The following is a 17,435-nucleotide window of genomic DNA, read 5'->3' as shown; positions in this document are numbered from 1 at the left end:
CTGTTGTATTATCCGAGTAGCTAAAGTCACTGAATTAGATTTCCAGTGCTCAGCTTCCTCCCCTACTTTAACAAGTGCCATGTTTGCCTTCTCCAAGGCATCTCTATCTAATCTATGTGTGTGTGTGAGTTCTTTACATCGCTCTTCTAATTCTGAAAGTTTTTCTTTCAGTGAGTCTACATCCCTTTCCTGGGTTTCCTGGTGCTAGGCCTCCTGGCCTCCAAAATGACATCCATAACAGCTTTGGAGAGAGGTGTTGCCTGTTTGTCTAATGAATCTGCCATGCAGCCAGGTTTAGGGTTTTGAGCTGTCCGTGCAGGATCTGATTGTTTTGTTTAGTCAGAAGGTGTGAAATTTGAGGCAAAATCCATGGTGGGCCTTGAGCCAAGTTCTTTAAGATTGGGTACCAGTGCTGGCGTGGCCAGTCTGGAGCAATCAGGATCATCTGTGTTTTTTCTTGTCTGGCTTTTAGGAGTACCTTTGAAAGGAGAAGCAGTGGTGGGAAGGCATAAACGTTTAGGCTTTTCCAGCTGAATGAAAGAGCATCCACTTTCCATGCTTGTGTGTGGTAAGTCCTTTTGCAGAATTTTTGTAGTTGGCAATTCAGTGGGAGGCAAAAGATCTATGTCTGGGCATCCCATTTTTGCATTACCATGCTGAAGATTTGTGGATTCAATTTCCATTCGTGAGGGTCCATGATATTTCTGCTTAGATCGTCTGCCAGAGTATTTTTCTTTCCTGGCAGGAATTGTGCTTGCAGATGAACTTGATAAGTTAGAGCTGTGTTCCACAAGGTCATGGCTTGCCTGCATAGGGATAAGAATGAGTGCCCCCTTGCTTGTTTATGTGCCACATTACTGTGGTGTTGTCTGCCTTTAATAATAATTGCCCTGGATGCAGAAGGTCCTTGAAAGCTGTTAGGGCATTTTGAACAGCCAACATCTCTTTTTGATTGATGTGAAGATGTATTTGGTCTGTGGTCCACTTGCCCTGAATACATTTTCCTGCTATGTGTGCTCCCCCAGGTGTAATCCAAGCATCTGCTGTTAGAGTCTGCCTGGCTGTGGGTAGAGTGAAAGGCTGACCCTTGTTGAGGTGACATGCCTGTGCCCACCATCAAAATTCCTGTTGTAGGCAGAGAATTATTGGTATTACTGCTTCTAAACTGTGAGAGTGTTGAGTCCAAACACTTTTTAGGTACCATTGTAATTTCCTCATATGCAGTCTGGCATATGGTATTAGTAGTATGCAGGATGCCATGAATTCCAGGACCTGCAGAATTCTTTTCTTGTGGGGAGATGGGACTTTTTTGCCAGTAATTGAAAATATGGAGTCAGTTCTCCTTGTTTGTCTGGCGTGAAATAAGCCATCTGGGCTGTTGTATTTAAGCTGGCACCCAGGAATATTATCTGTTGTGAGGGCACTAGTTTTGACTTCTTTTCGTTTACTGTGTACCCTAGAGAAATTAGCAACCTTTTTACAAATGCCAGATGCTTTAAAAGAATGTCCTTTCTCTCTGCTTGAATGAGGCAGTCGTCCAGGTATGGATATATCTGAAATCCTTTTTGTCTGCAAAATGCAACTACTGGTGCCAGGCACTTTGTAAAGACCCTGGGCGCAGTAGATAAGCCAAAGGGCAGTGCAGAGAATTGGTAGTGCATTGTACCAGCTTTGAATCTGAGGTATCTTCTGCAGTCTTGTCTGATAGGGACATGCAGGTATGCCTCTTTGAGGTCCAAAGTAACAAGCCAGGCCTTCTTGCCCAGCATGGGAAGAAGCTGCTGTAGTGTAAAAATTTTGAATTTCGGAACATTCAGGTAAGTATTTAGAGTTGAAAGTTCTAGTATGGGTCCCCAGGCTTTGTCCTTTCTGGGGACCAGGAAGAGTCTTGAGTAAAATCCTTGTCCTTGTTCCTGCTGTGGTACCTTTTGCATAGCTCTCATGTCCACGAGGGCTGAAATTTGTTTTTGAGCCTCTGCCTATTGATTTTGTGGCAGGTTTGGCATTCCTATTAGCCTTGGTAAAGTGTGAAAGTGGAACCTGTAACCTTGAGACACAATATTCAGAACCCATTTGTCTTGGGTGATTGTTTGCCAATTTTGTGAAAAAAGTGCTAGTTTTCCCCCCATGGGGGCTGCCAAAAGGGTAGTGTTTGGCATACGAAGGGGGAAGTCATTGGGACTTGTTTCCTGTTAGGTTGAGACTTGCCCTCACCTCCTTTTGGGGTTGAGGTACCTTACTGTCATTGTCTGTTAGAGCCTTGGGGTTGAGATCTGCCTCTTGGGCGTCTGTATCTGCCTCTCTGTGGCCTGTCTGACACTGGAAAGGACCAATACTTTGTAGGCCAATTTCTGCTAAATTGAGGTGGCTGTACATGTAAGAAATCTTTGACTGTTTGCATAGATTTAGCTTTAGCCTCCATTTTCTTTAACACCTCTTCTGCCTTAACACCAAACAAGGTATCATGCTGTAAAGGCGCATCCAATAATTTTGCCTTAACACGATCAGGTAAACTCTGTTCTTTTAACCAAGCATGTCTTCGAATCACAGAACCTGTAACAGCAACTCTACAAGAAGCCTCTAAAGAATCAAAACCACATTGCAGAGTATGTTTTCCCACCTGTTCAACTGCATGTAATAAATCCTGCATTTCTTTATAGTCAGGAGCTTCTGAGCTTGCAAGCATTTTCTGTTTTAACTGAGCCATTAAATATTGTTGGTACTTAAGCATGCGAAACTGGCAATTTAAAGCCCTTACTGCTAAAGTTGCAGAAGTGTAACCTTTCTTCCCCATCTATCCAATGCTCTAGAATCTCTGTCCGAGGGGACTGGGTTTTTTGCAATGGAAGCCTTAACCTCTTTGGGACCCTGGGAAATGGTTTCTGGGTCAGCAGAAGGGTTTTTATAAAGAAACTTGTGAGAGTCAGGGACTCTATAATACCCATCTGGCTTGGCTGATGCAGGGGGCAAAGAATCAGGAGATAAGCTGGATTCAAAGAACACATCCACAATATCTAACACAGGCGGAATAGCCAGGGGCCTGTGCTGAGGCAATAAAAGGAAGTCCCTGAGCCTTTTCTTGGATTCTGAATAATCCTGACTTTCCCAATGGAAATGCTCCCTCATGGTATGTAAAGTTTCCCCAAAAGAGTAATCCTCAGGAGGAGAGGCTGAAGGGATAGATTCTTCAGCATCAGAGTCCTCATGGGGGGTAGAGAGTATCTCTGGTCTGAAGAGGAATCAGAGGAAATGGAAACTTGATCAGTGGAATCATAGTCTGTATCCTGCCTAGGGCTTTTCTCAGGAGGGGGATGAGAACCCCTGATTAGAGTAATGAGGTCTTTGGCCATTTTAAGCATCTGTTTCTTAGGCATGGAGGACTGTCCCAGTTGAATGCTGTACTTGCTTCTTTGTCTTTAATGGTGTTTTTGTCTTGGCTGTTGCTTTAATGGTAAGTTGTGAAGGTCTGAAAACACCCTCAGAAGCCGATGCCTGCTCAGTGGCTCCGGACCCATCTGAGGGATTAGTTTCCGTAGGCCCAATACCTTGAATTTCCAGAGGCCTAGTTATCTCCACGTGGGAGTCGGAGGCGGCCTGTGGCTCTGAGGTAGCGGGTGTCAGGGGCTGCGAAAGTGCCTCACTGAGAACCGGCGAACCGGCGGCTGGCCTAGAAGAGGCTTCGTCGATGGTTTTGGACCTCGGATGCCTGTCTTTATCCTTGTCTTTGTGTTTTATAAGAATTGCGGTCGTCTGTTCCGAAGGCATTGTATAATTGAACCTTCGGCCAAAGTAGTGCAAAGCAAAATCAAAACATCGTTTTATAGTGCGTTTGTTAAATCTAGCACAAAACCGACAACTAGTGACGTCGTGATCAGGGCCTAGGCATGGAATACAGTAAGAGTGGAAGTCCTTATGAGGTATTTGCTTCCCACATTAAATACAATTATTAACTTTTTCTGACATCGGTCTGAGACGAGAAAAAGTTTCCCCAATGGGGTATTTAGCTATACTGAAGACTTCGAATCTGAAATTCGACTTCGAAAATCTCAGGAGTCAGCCGACCGGCACTTGCGAACTACTTTTGCTTCGGGCACCATGCGGCAAGAAAGACTGAAGAAAATGGCATCGGATGCATCTTATATACCCCTGGTGCACTGACGTCAGGGAAGAAGCAACAGCAACCGACACCAGACCAAGACTTTGGAAATCTGGCCGACTACGGGACCGCCTGACGGTAGGATAACCCAAGTGAAATGACTGCAGCAGTGTAACACGATGAGCATCACACTTCTCTCTACCCAGCTCCACTGGTGCAGAGGGATAAAGCCCCAACTATGGTCCTGAAACCATTGTTCAGTTAGCAGTTCGGGTGCTGATGACCTGGTAAGGAACAGACAAACAGACAGGGATGATGGTGTTATACCTGCTTATCTCTCTGTGAGGGTAAGGACTGATAAGGAGAGGTGTGCACTGTGATGCTTACTCGTTCTATGGTGAATAATCTAGAGTATTAGAGACAAAGAAAATTTGGGCAGGGAAATACAGGGTTACATCAACATAGAGGCAGAAGCTACTTCTTGAAAATGGTACATCCAGATGATACAAGGCACAACAGGGTTTGGCTTACCACTACACAACCTGCTACCCTGCACACAGAGATCTCTCCATGTGCAGACTCAAAGAACTGTGTACCTGCCAGCATTGGGGAGTGGGACAGGCTAGATAATGAGCCATCGTACTGTAGCCTGCGATGTATTTTGTCTAGCCATAGGTCCATACCCCATGCGCTGACATCAACATCAGGCTGGGTGGGCCACAGGGGGTAGCCTGAACACATGCCCTTCCCTGGAACCATAAGGCAGTTATATTTCCTCTGTCCTTTCACCCCCTCCAAACCAGTATCAACTCTTTATGCTTTTGCTTCCTCCAGAGATGCAAAACATGCCCTTTCCCCACGACATGCAGGCTTATCCTCCTTGCCAGCACAGTCAGGCACTCGAATAACTACACCAATTCTTGCACCATGGTCAGGGTTTCATCCTTTTACACCACCAGGCTGGCTATAACAAAGCTGTGTGTGTTTGGGAAATGGATGTCAACAAATTCACCTTATGGCAGGAGTAAATGAAGCTTGAAAGGTGAATCCTGACATCTATTTTAAGAATATATGACTTCTTGTCCATGACCAGAGAAAAACAAACATAATTCTCTACAGTACAAGAAGTGCCATATGTTCCTGTAATACAGTTAGAGAAAAAAGACAAAAAGAAAAAAAAAATGTGTAGGAGCACCAATTATTTGCACCATTGAAAACTGTACTGGTTACTGTTAATGCAGTAGTCCACAGAAATTTAGTTGCTCCAATTTACTACAAAACGAGATTAAAAAACAAGGAAAAACTGTGTAAGTGTATGATGTGTTTCATGGCTTTTGAAAACTTAGAACTGCCTCAAATACAGCAGCCAGAAGCAAGTGCATCTATGATACTCTCGTAGCTGTAAAATCTGCAATTCACATGCCACTGAAACACACACACACACACAGACACACAGACACACACACACAGACACACACACACACACACACAAAACTGTGGCAGCAGAAAGTGCATTACTGCTTGTTTAACTTCCAACCACTATTCTTTGAATATGCTGCTTGTGTTCTAGCATGATACTAAAGCATAACAATGTTGAAGGTCCAAGACAGGTCTGATTTTATCCAGGTTAGGAGAATCGTGGACCTGCACTGCTTTACAAAAAAATGTTTTGTTACTTCTATTCATGAAAATGAAGAGTTAAGTTTTTTCCTTTTATTTCTACATGCTGTATCCACTTTTTACACAAGTTGGCTGCATGTGCATTTACTTGTGCAATGCATCAACTCTTTCTGGACTGAACTGAGTGTTACTGCTCTACATTCTGACACTGGAAGTTCAGCTGCCTACTGAAGTGAAACAGCTATGTATAATTTCTTTAATGCATGTGCCCTGGCAGTACTTTTGACAGACTACACATTCCTGAGAGTGAGCAATTATGATGATTGTAGAAGGAATCCAAATATATTTTGGGCTGCCTTAGTCCCACACGCTTCTGTAGAGGGAAACATTTTAATTTTCATGTCTAACAACAATAATGAAAATGAGTAAGACAGTGGTGCATTACTGCTTGTCTACAGGTCTTGTACCACTGCAGCAGGTGCATTACTGCTTGTCTGCAGGTCTTGTATCATTGCAGCAAGTGCCTAACTGCATGTCTACCACTGCAGCAGGTGCCTAACTGCACATCTACAGGTCTTGTACCACTGCAACAGGTGCCTAACTGCATGTCGACAGGTCCTGTACCACTGCAAGAGGTGTCTTACTGCTTGTCTACAGGTCTTGTACCACTGCAGCAGGTGCCTTACTGCTTGTCTACAGGTCTTGTACCACTGCAGCAGGTGCCTTACTGCTTGTCTGCAGGTCTTGTATCATTGCAGCAGGTGCTTTACTACTGCACGTCTACCACTGCAGCAGGTGCCTTACTGCAAGTCTACCACTGCAGCAGGTACCTTACTACATGTCTACCACTGCAGCAGGTGCCTTACTGCACGTCTACCACTGCAGCAGGTGCCTTACTGCATGTCTACCACTGCAGTAGGTGCCTTACTGCACATCTGCCACTGCAACAGGTGCCTTACTGAACATCTACCATTGCAGCAGGTGCCTTACTGCATGTCTATAGGTCTTGCACCACCGCAGTAGGTGCCTTACTGCACTGTCTGCAGGTCTTGTAACACTGCAGCAGGTATTTAACTGCAAGTCTACCACTGCAGCAGGTGCCTAACTGCATGACTACCACTGCAGCAGGTGCCTTACTGAATGTCTACCACTGCAGCAGATGCCTTACTGCATGTCTACTACTGCAGCAGGTGACTTACTGCATTGTCTACCACTGCAGCAGGTGCCTTACTGCATGTCTGCAAGTCTTGTACCACTGCAACAGGTGCCTAACTGCACGTCTACAGGTCTTGTACCACAGCGGCAGGTGCCTTACTGGATATTTTGACATTCAGCATTGCTAGCTTTCAATATAATGAGACTCTGTCAAATGAGTTTTCAATATTTTGAAAATTAGGTATTGTGCTCTCAGTCAAATGAAATTCAGTTTTTTTGAGTTTTCAGTCAAGTGAAGTAGACCCTCCCAAAGATGTCATTCAACGGATCATAAACTTAAGATCTTTAAGGTCGTTGTATTTTCAAACATTATGTACCTTCTCGAAGCTCTGATGATCTAACCATACAGTGGTTTACTAGTCAAATAGTGCAGAACCATGCTGAAGCTTCTCAAGAGCCTACAATTAGACTTAAGCTAATGGTATGGGGCAATATTTTTAAAGAATTACACATAGATATATCTACTTTCCCAGTGTTTGCACAACTGCACATATTTTATCTATGGAAGCTACAGATTGCAAGGCCAGCTGGAAGATGATTGACACTGAGGTCATAGAGGTTTGGAGCTGGTACAGACAGCTGAGGCTTTGATGGTCCTGTTACTCTAACACAGTTTGCGGTGCCTCCCCAGAACAGGATTAATATTTTATACAAATGAAGTCTATGATAAAACAAACCCTACCAACATTCAGAAATTACATAAAGGTAAATGTAGAATTCATAAAATCAATCTATTGTACTTTTTCATGTCCTAGGACTGGTCCCTAGCTACTGCTGGAGGGGTCATATTTGTGTAAGTGGATAGTTTTAAGTTGACTGTGTGCCATTCAGTTTATCTTCAATAGTAAGATGATTTTTCTAGGCAGACCAGGATTTTTATGTGTTGGAGGAGAAAAGGTCGCTCTTTAAAATTACATTCTCCATTACTAGGGATGTTTGTCAAGAATATTTGTATTGTCACTCAGAATACAGTATTACTGCCTATCCCAAACGTTGATTTTTGAGTTAATATTCCCAGTAGCTCCTTCCTTAATGGATTTTTATTTCAATAACTTATATTTGGAACAGGGATATTTTAATTCTACTTCTCTGCCTCAGTTACAGAGAAAATCTACACAATGTCAGACAAGGAACCTTCTGAGCCAGGAGGACCTCTTGTTAACTATCCTCACTCCCCTTGTGACACCTCCTCTGTTGTTTCTTGTTACTTATTCCCCCCTGTGATACCTCATCTACTGTTTTGAGGATATCTGCATGGCAGATGCTATACTACTCTTTTCTCACCCCCAGCAAGACAGCCAACAGATTTTTAAGGGCATGTGACCAATGCTGGAGACAATTCAGGATCTGCTCCATATTTGTGCATACTGTCAAACATTAGAAGCATTTTTGGGGGGGATGAAAGTCGCATGTTAATTAGTCTGGACTCAAGAACTTTATCTTTCGAGTGCAGTCAAATGCTGGTTATTCTGTTACAAGAATGGGTATCACTACCTCAAACCTCACTTTTTTAGAAAATACATACTGTTGTTATTCAATGTATTTGATGTCGGAAACTGGTGGACCCACCTATATTCAAGAATGGCAAAATACACTACTGCCATACTGACAGGTAGAGTCTATTCTGAATTTCACCAACAGCAAAGCTCTTGAAGATAAAGTTATGTGCATCTTCTAAATCACCATCTGAATGCATTCTAGAGTTAAAGCAGAGTATCCTACCATACTTTTCTCAGAAGTATGCTAGGAAAGTGCAGTTTTATGGATATGATTCTATACAGGAAGTTGTTTTCAGACTTGCTCTCCAGGCCTAGACTTCCCTGAAATCCAGACACTAGAGCAGCAAGCACGCCTAACACATTACATTAAACCTAGAAACAGGACTGTAATGCTGACTGGCTGGTTTGGGCTTTTTTTTTTAATTGCACAGGGAATCATTTAGTTAGTGCACCTAAACAGTTCATTTATAATTAAATAAAAGAGCAAGGTTCTGCTAAGGTTTCCAGTTTAGTTCACAGATCAGGTGCCTTCTTTGTGGAGTCTGCATGCCCTTTATGTGTTCACACCGGTTTGGTTGACTGCTTCAGCTTCCGCCCACATTCTGAAGACACGCAACAGGTGAACTGGTGATCCGAAAAATTGACTGCAGGTGCAAACGCATCTGCATATGTAGAAATGTTGTAAAAAAACTGCTGCCCTATTGAGAATCAGTTTCATTATGTGGGTAACGGAATAATAAATGAATATCAGAGAGACTTAGCAGATGAATGGATGATCCTAAAGTATCAGTAAGTACATGTTCTTACAAATAAAACACCCTTTGAACAATTATTTTTACATACATTATCATGCTGCATATTTAAAGCCATGTCCTCTTCCTTTAGTTTCATCATGATGTCAACATCTCTTTCATAATTCTTAACTTCATTAAGAGTTCTTGGAATATAAGCATTCTTGAACACCTAAAACAAAACAGAAAGTGCAAATCAACAAGATGTATTTATTTAAAGGTACAATATATAATCCTAAAATTTTCCAAAAACAGAAAAACAAACATTTTTTTCAGACCAGTATGTAAAGTCACAGGCAAGGATATTCTTCACCTCAGAAGTTAGTTAATCCATTTTTAAGCATTCACTACCTTTTCAGGAAAATATCTTAAGTTTACTTCCAACCTTAATCCTTTAGCAAATGTTTATGCCTATCAGTGCATTAACAGCTCTTCTCTGAAATGTTATATTCAGTACTGCAGTCATGCTACCAACTCCATTAATTCGTTTTTTCTTTTTGTCCCAGTTAACATGGTTAACAAAGATCTTTTTTTTTTTAAACATGACCTAACCATGGAATGCACAAATTCAAGAATACAGTACTAAAACAGATTTAGAGAAGTAAATGTTCCACTGTACTCTGCTCTCATTATGTCGATTATAGAGTATAATGCCCCTTTTAGTATGTACCTGTCCAAACACTTGTGACAACTCGAATGACCATAATACCTTCTTGATAAAAAAGTCAAGGGCCTGAATCATAAAAACTATGCAGACCATATCAACGCTCTGCCCCTGTCCTTAGTATCACAAAGGCTACTGAGAGATGACCATCTGCCCTGCTTAAAGACCCTATTGTGTCAGACTTGTTACACATTCACTAGTCCACTGGTATCATAAACACCCATTCAAGGGCTCTCAATCACTTTTGCAAAATAAATACAGCATATTAGAGGGACAGGTTTGTTTCACAAAGAATAATAGTTCGTTAAAACCACCTTCCACTTCACATAAAGCAATGTATTTTTCTTGCTGTATTCATATGTAATTTGGACGAATGGATAGGTATGTAAAGTCACCCTGTCCCTCATGGATAGGGGAAACGTGTCAATGTCCCAACATATCCTTTTCAGTCCATCTTTGGGTTACATGTATGCAAAAAAAAAAGGGCTGAAAACTACTATGGGAATGTAAGGCTACGATTCTTATGATCACAGATCAACAACCTAAACACCTATGAAACTATAAAAACATTATGCAAATAATGTTACCTAGTTTTGTTGGGGAATCTACTTAAACCGATTAAGACTGAGTAGCACATAATATGAATGATCTTGGCTACAGTTGATTATTTGCGCTAATGCAGTATTATAACTACTCTGCAGTCAACTCGATTTTCGTATCCATTCCTATTAGTACACAATTACTGGCTACAAATAAAAGTACACATTTTACTTACTCACTCATATCTCAATCCTACTCCCATTACCCCCTCGCTGTCTTTCCACTACTGTCAATCCCAAATGTTAAGACAAAATGTTTGGAAAGGGCCAAACATATGCTAGATACCTACATGAAGAGACACAATGTAAAGAAAGCACACTTAGGAAGCTACCTGCCATCAGTGAACATTAACTGTCTTTTACTACTCAGTCCTGAAATGCTCAGCTCACCAGCGCTCAGTCTCATCAAAATCTTTGCTTCTCACTTATTCTCACAAATATTCTCTAATCTTTTATATCGGAACCATTTCTTATGAAAGTACTCAATAAAAACAGAAAATCTGTGGTATCACCAACTCAGGAGGAACAATTTTTCTCCAAGTTGTGGTGATCTCAGAGTTGACTGCACTGGTAAGTAGTTGTTAAGAGGAGCCTTCCTTTGGGAAAGCAATGCTTCTCAAGTGTATTTGGTGGATTAAGCTTTGGCATTTCACTGATCATCATTCTAATGTATTCTTAATTTTTACCACACAACTGCTTCAACCTATACATACACCAATTTATAAAAAGAACACACCAGAAATTAGGCCTGCTTTATTGGAACAGAATATTCTTAACTCCTGGTTCTAGACTTACTCTTGGACAGGCCCTCCTCCTCCCTACCCTCCTAAATGCCGCCCCAGTCCTTATCAATATTCAGGCCACCACTCTTAATAAACTTCAACAAACTTACCATAAAATAGCCAGATTCATTACTAACTCCCCATACAAATCACACCACTGCACTGCCTTTAAACTCTCTCCAGTGGCTTGAACTTCCCCAACTATTGCTACTTTATCAATTTCACATGCTTCACTCTATCCTTTATAAACCCTCCTCCTGTCCACCTCTCTCTTGCTTAGTCTCTATCTACACTCCATCCCGAACCCTCTGTACTTCTAATCAACAACTACTTGAAATTTACCACCCAAAAAAGTCGATAGGCAAACTACTTTATAAACACTCTGTCGCCCATGACTGGAACAGACTTGTGTATAATTTCACACACCTCCCACTTTAAAACTAAACTAAAAACATATTTTCTCAATTCCAGGACCTGCCCTTGTAATGACCCCACTTAGTCTCCCCCCCACACTTTCCCTTATTAAGAGCCCCAATTAGTCCCTTCTTCACTTCTCATAAAGTATTTACACACTCTCCCTTATTAAGGACCCCACTTAGTCCCCCCTTTCACTTCTCATAAGGTATTTACATAATTCCACACTAACTGCAGAATTATATATTCACTTTGTTTTACTGTTCCACCCAATGCATTATCTCACTGAAAAAGTATGTTTCTTATTGTCTTTTCTGGATCCTTCTCCATACTTGGAACTTAAACTTGTTTGTATGTACCGAACAAATGTTAAAACTTTTGCTCTGTATAATTGTTTATCACCACATTATTTTTTGTATTAATATGTTACTCTGTAATAGTAATATATTGTTGGAGCTTTTCTGCTTGGGTCTCCACTGAAATGGGCCACAAGCCTAGTTGGACTAACCCGGTTAACAAACGTCAATAAATAAATAAATAAATAATGTAAGCACCAATATTTCCTGTTTTTGCAACCTGTGTACAATATGTGTGTGTGTATGTATGTATGTATGTATATATATATATATATATATATATATATATATATGTGTGTGTGTGTGTGTGTCTGTGTGTGCATACTTTAAGAGCACACAGAAAATTTCCTAACAAAAAACAGCTTTGTGATGTACAGGGATAAAGCCCTGACTGCAACACAAATGACACTAGCTGCATAGGTGCCTGTAAAAGACTGGAAGGAGCAGCCACAGCTGCTCACCCATTATGGGGGGGAAGGAGAGGGCTATGGATTGCTATTTGGGTTACACCTACTGGGAGCACCAAACATTACATCTGTGGAGTACAGATCTCTGAGCATGTGCTTCCAGTGTACACATATATTCATCCCAGGAAGCATGGAGGCACACAGATGTGGAGAGAGGGGAGAGTATGCAGCCTTACTGCACATGAAGTTGGCCTGATCCACACCACCCAACTTTCATCATAGGGGGGAATGAACGAGCTGATGAGGCAACCTGAACAGTAATAAATGGCCTGTAGTACTCTTGTCTAGTCTGGAGATGTCTAGCTGTCATCCCCAACAGAAGGAATGGGCCAAATGGGTAAAGTGGAGTCCCAATGAACCACGTATGGTGGGGTTAAAACACAGACACACACAGACAGACACACACACACACACACACACACACACACACACACACACACACACACACACACACACACACACAAGATAGCATGCATGCCCCTAGGTTAAAGAGACAACAGCTTCTCATTCACATGCTCGTTGGTCTTACAAAACATCAGGCACCAATATATTTATCATTACAATCCTAAAAGGTATCTAGCCATACCTATCACAGCTTAGTACAATCAGCATGTCTATACCTGCAAGCATTGTCTGACAGAACCCGTTATGTAAGCAGTTTGTATCCACCATGCCTTCAGTGCTGGCATGTGCGCAAGTGATGTACTTCAATCTGCATGCTTTAACTTAAAACTACTAATTTCATTAATTAGCACGTCAATAGTTTGAGTGCTTATAAGTTAAATCAAAGGTCTTCTCAAAGCATGGGACAAGCAGCCTATTTACCAATGACTATACTCTTAACTAGCACTGTAGAAAATACAGAAAGCAAAGCACAAACAGAAACAACCTAACTTAAAACAAGAGTGAGACTTGACCTTCCCTGCAATGCGAGTACTGTTGGTTGTTGTGGGATATCATTAGTTTTCCAGCCTTAGGAGGGTAAGAAGTCCCCCTCCCATTTGGAAAAACAACAGAACACAGGGAAAACTTGTACTTGTCAGCAAGAAAGATGATGACTGAGAATCTTAAAAAAGCAGTAAAAAAGAGCCATGTACTGTAGACAAGCTCAGTTGAGACTTCAGAGTAATCAAGCAATTACAACTTGTTTAGAAATCAAAACTACTTTACTGAAAAACACATAGATGAGCACTTACACCCTTAAGCAAGGTTTGTCAGATCTAAATCCCAAACTGGATGGAGCTCATCTATTTGTGTTTCAATAAAGTAGTATTGATTTCTAAACAAGTTATAGTTGCTTGACTACTCTGAAGTCTCAACTAAGCTTGTCTATAGTCCAATCTCAACTAAGCTTGTCTATAGTCCATGGTTCCTTTTTACTGCTTTTTTAGAATTTTCAGCCAGCGACTTTGTTGCTCACAAGTACCAGTTTTCCCTGTGGTCTATACTTGTTTACCCGATAGTCTGAATGGGCATAAAAAATACCCCTTTATTAACAGGTCCTTGGAGAGATGTTCCATTACAAAAATACAGTTTATAATTAATGATTAAACTTGTTAGGTGTTGGAAAAACATACAGAGTAATGAAAGACAACTGTACAAAGTGCAAAAAAAAGACATTATATAATGATCACAATTATAAAACTGTCACCATTTCCCTAAAAACACTGTCCAATCTCAGCATCCGCACAGGTCATTCCCTTGCATAAGGGAGAACCTTCCACAGACTCAAGTAATTACAGACCTATAATTCTGACCAGCCTTGTTTGCAAAGCCAAAGCCATGGAAAGAGTTATCATGGAATTAATCAGTCACAACATAGGGAACCTCCAAATACTGGACTTCTCTCAGTCCAGATTCGTCAAGGGCATGTCATACTTACTCAATGTGGTGGATTTTTTTTGATAAGGTCACCAAAGCAATTGATGAAGGCAAAATGGTACATACCACATGCCTTGATCTGACCAAAGCTTCTGATACAATTCCTACCTTAGACACAGTAGAAAAGCTAAATAAACTGGGAATAAACCCCTATGTCAACTACCGGATTGCCATCAGGATTACAGATAGGAAGCAGATAACCAAAATAGGTACTTTATCTTCATAAACAGATCAGTCACCAGTGAAGTCCCCAGGTTCTGTGTTGGGACCTCTTCTGTTTGGCATCTAGTTTTCTAAAGTAAAACCAATACCAAAGGATTCATGCTTATTAAGTTTGCAGATGACTGTAAGCTAGGAGCATTCACTGAATCCCCAAATGACTTTGCCATCCTGCAGGAAGGTTTGTCTCAAATAATAACTAGTGTCATAATCATGTTCTGAAATTAAATGCCAAAAAAGGCATTATTCTATACTTTTAGGGAGTCATCTAACCCAGTGAACTACCTCATTGACAATTCTTCTCTACGAGTTGACCAAGTTGTTTGGGATTTGAGAACTTGGACAGTGAATGTGTGCACTGTTGTAAGAACGTCCTTCTATACTGCACAGCTTATAAACAAAGGGATTGTGTCTAGACCTAGGAATGTCATTGCTTTGCTCAGCCCTCATTAGGCCAACCACTGAACATAATGCACCCTTTGGAAGCATCTGTCCAGACATATGCAACAAGTGGAATGCCCACAGAGATACCTTACTAAAAGGAAAAATGGCCTAAACACCATGTCCTACATTGACTGACTCAAAGCCCTGTCACTGTACTTAGTATCCTACTGAAAGCTAACAGGTGACTTGTGCCAGGCATACAAGGCATCCTCTGACCAATTACAGATGGAGTTACTGTACACCAACATGTTAATTGGCATCATAAATATTAGGGCTAGGGATTTAAACCTCTTCTGCAACATCAACAGAATGGTTTGGAGGGACAGGTATATCTCACGGAGGATACCGCTGATGTGGAACAGACAACCCATCCACAGAAAACAAAGTTCAGCCCTGTCAAATTATATTCAACAGCAACCTGGATCAACAGACAGGAAACAGACAATTTATCCCAGGGCTGCCCCCTGAACTAACTATAGACAGACGCAGCTTCTAAATCCTTTAGCCCATGCACAGGTCTCTTCAAATTATCCATGGTATGATCCCAGTTATTCTTATTAGGGGTAATATATAATTATCGACCATGGGATACACAAGGCCAATGGACTACCAAATGGGATAGGTTAATTCAAGCAAAAATTCAAGAAACTGGCTCGGCTTAAAATGGTCCGCAGCTAGCTTAGTATTTACCTATGAACCTACAGTCTCTGATGGGGGAGTTATTGGCTAAGCACAAACCAGAACATAGTTTCCTCTGGCTAATTTAAGATTTTCTATTAGCAGGCTTTCTTATCTCCTTTAGTACCTCCTGTACATCCTCTTGAAAGAGGTGCCAGGAAGGCATTAAAATTGAAAAATCCAGGCAGTTAGTTGTTTGAGACTGAGGTGTATCAAACTCCCCTTTGTTTTATGCGAGTAGATTCAGTCTGTGAGGAAGCCTAACTGCCCTTGGCCAATTCCATACAAAGATTTGCCTGTGGAAAAAGGGAGTCACTACAATGATTTTTGACAAGTCCTCCTGAATCTTCAGAATTACCCAGGAAATCAGTAAAAAGTGTGGAAATGTGTGACGGTACATCCCTGAACATGAGAGTGAGAATGCATCTGTTTTCCAGGCCTGCTTGCAAGTAGTTCTGGTATAGAATTTGTTTAGTTGACGGTTCTGAAAGGATGCAAACAGATGTTTTTGAGGTATTCCCCACTAGTGGATCAATTACTGGGAGACCCACTGATTCACTTTCCATTTGTGTCTATCTGTCGTGGTCCTGTTCAGCTTATCTGCCACTACATTTTGCTCTGATGGAATGCAAGATGCCTGGAGGGTTAAACCATGCCGAAGTGCTACCTCCCAAGCCATTACAACCAGATTGCACAGACAGTAAGACCTGGTTCTAACTTTTTTTATGTACCACATCACTGTGGTGTTGTCTGTAATCAACTATACAAGTCCTGGAGGCAACTGATAAACATGACATGTATCCCAACCAAGATCTGACATTTATGTGCTTTGGGCTATATAAGGGGCTCCATAGGCCCTGCACATTTAACCTCACAGAAACTACTCTCCAAGCAAAATCCGAAGCATCTGTAGCTACAGACTGACTTGGAACAGGAGGACGAAAGGGGAGACATAGATTTTCAGCCACTTGCTGTATCCACCAGTATCTACCAGTGTGCAGTTCATTTTTGACAAAGACCCAAATTGGAAACTGAAATTCAAGAGTATAAGAATGCTGGGTCCATGTGTTTTTAAAAGACACTGAATGTATCTCATGTGTAAACTGACAAGAGGAATCATGAGAACCGTAGAAGCCATGAACCCTAAAATCCAGATATATTCTCTTGTCGAAGTTTGAGACTGAGTGGAGAAATTCAGTAAAGTTTCCAGATAATACATCCACCTTTTCCTGGATAAGAAAAGCCTTTTGCTGAGAATCATTTAAAAGGCAGCCCATAAATACAATCCTGTGTGACAGACACAAGGAGGATTCCTGAACATTTATCTAGAACCCCAGACTGGTAAGGAGAGAAGAAACCCATGTTAACTACTCCTGACATCTGGGAAAAGATTCTGCAAAGATAAGTCTTCTAAATAAGGAAGTATGTGAATGCCTTGCAGTCTGCAGTGAGCCATCACTGGATCTAGACACTTTGTATACACACTTGGAGCTGCAGATAATCTAAAGGGTAATACAGAAAACTAACAATATGACCCAGACACAGAGAAATTTCCTGAAGTCTGTGGCTATAAAGATGTGATTATATGCATCCTTTAGATCTAATGCTACCATAAAACTCAGAAGAGGGATGACACGTAACAGACTCTGAACGGTCAGCGTTTTGAATTTTGGCACTTTCACAAACAGTTTGAGAAAGATAAGATCTAGA

General features: G+C 41.3%; 1 protein-coding gene across 1 annotated transcript in view; it reads right to left on the bottom strand.

Annotated features, from left to right (window-relative positions):
- The window catches only part of RIOK1 (RIO kinase 1), a 623,754-nt gene that overhangs the window by 109,522 nt on the left and 496,797 nt on the right, over positions 1 to 17,435 (bottom strand). The window contains exon 14 of the mRNA XM_044065411.1: positions 9,274 to 9,393. Coding sequence (XP_043921346.1) covers positions 9,274 to 9,393 — 120 coding nt within the window. The remainder of the gene's footprint in view (positions 1 to 9,273; positions 9,394 to 17,435) is intronic.

Source organism: Protopterus annectens, chromosome 3.part0 (assembly GCF_019279795.1).
Source record: "Protopterus annectens isolate FY-2018-M chromosome 3.part0, PAN1.0, whole genome shotgun sequence".
NCBI lineage: Eukaryota > Metazoa > Chordata > Ceratodontiformes > Protopteridae > Protopterus > Protopterus annectens.
This window is presented reverse-complemented; position numbering and strand designations above follow the sequence as displayed.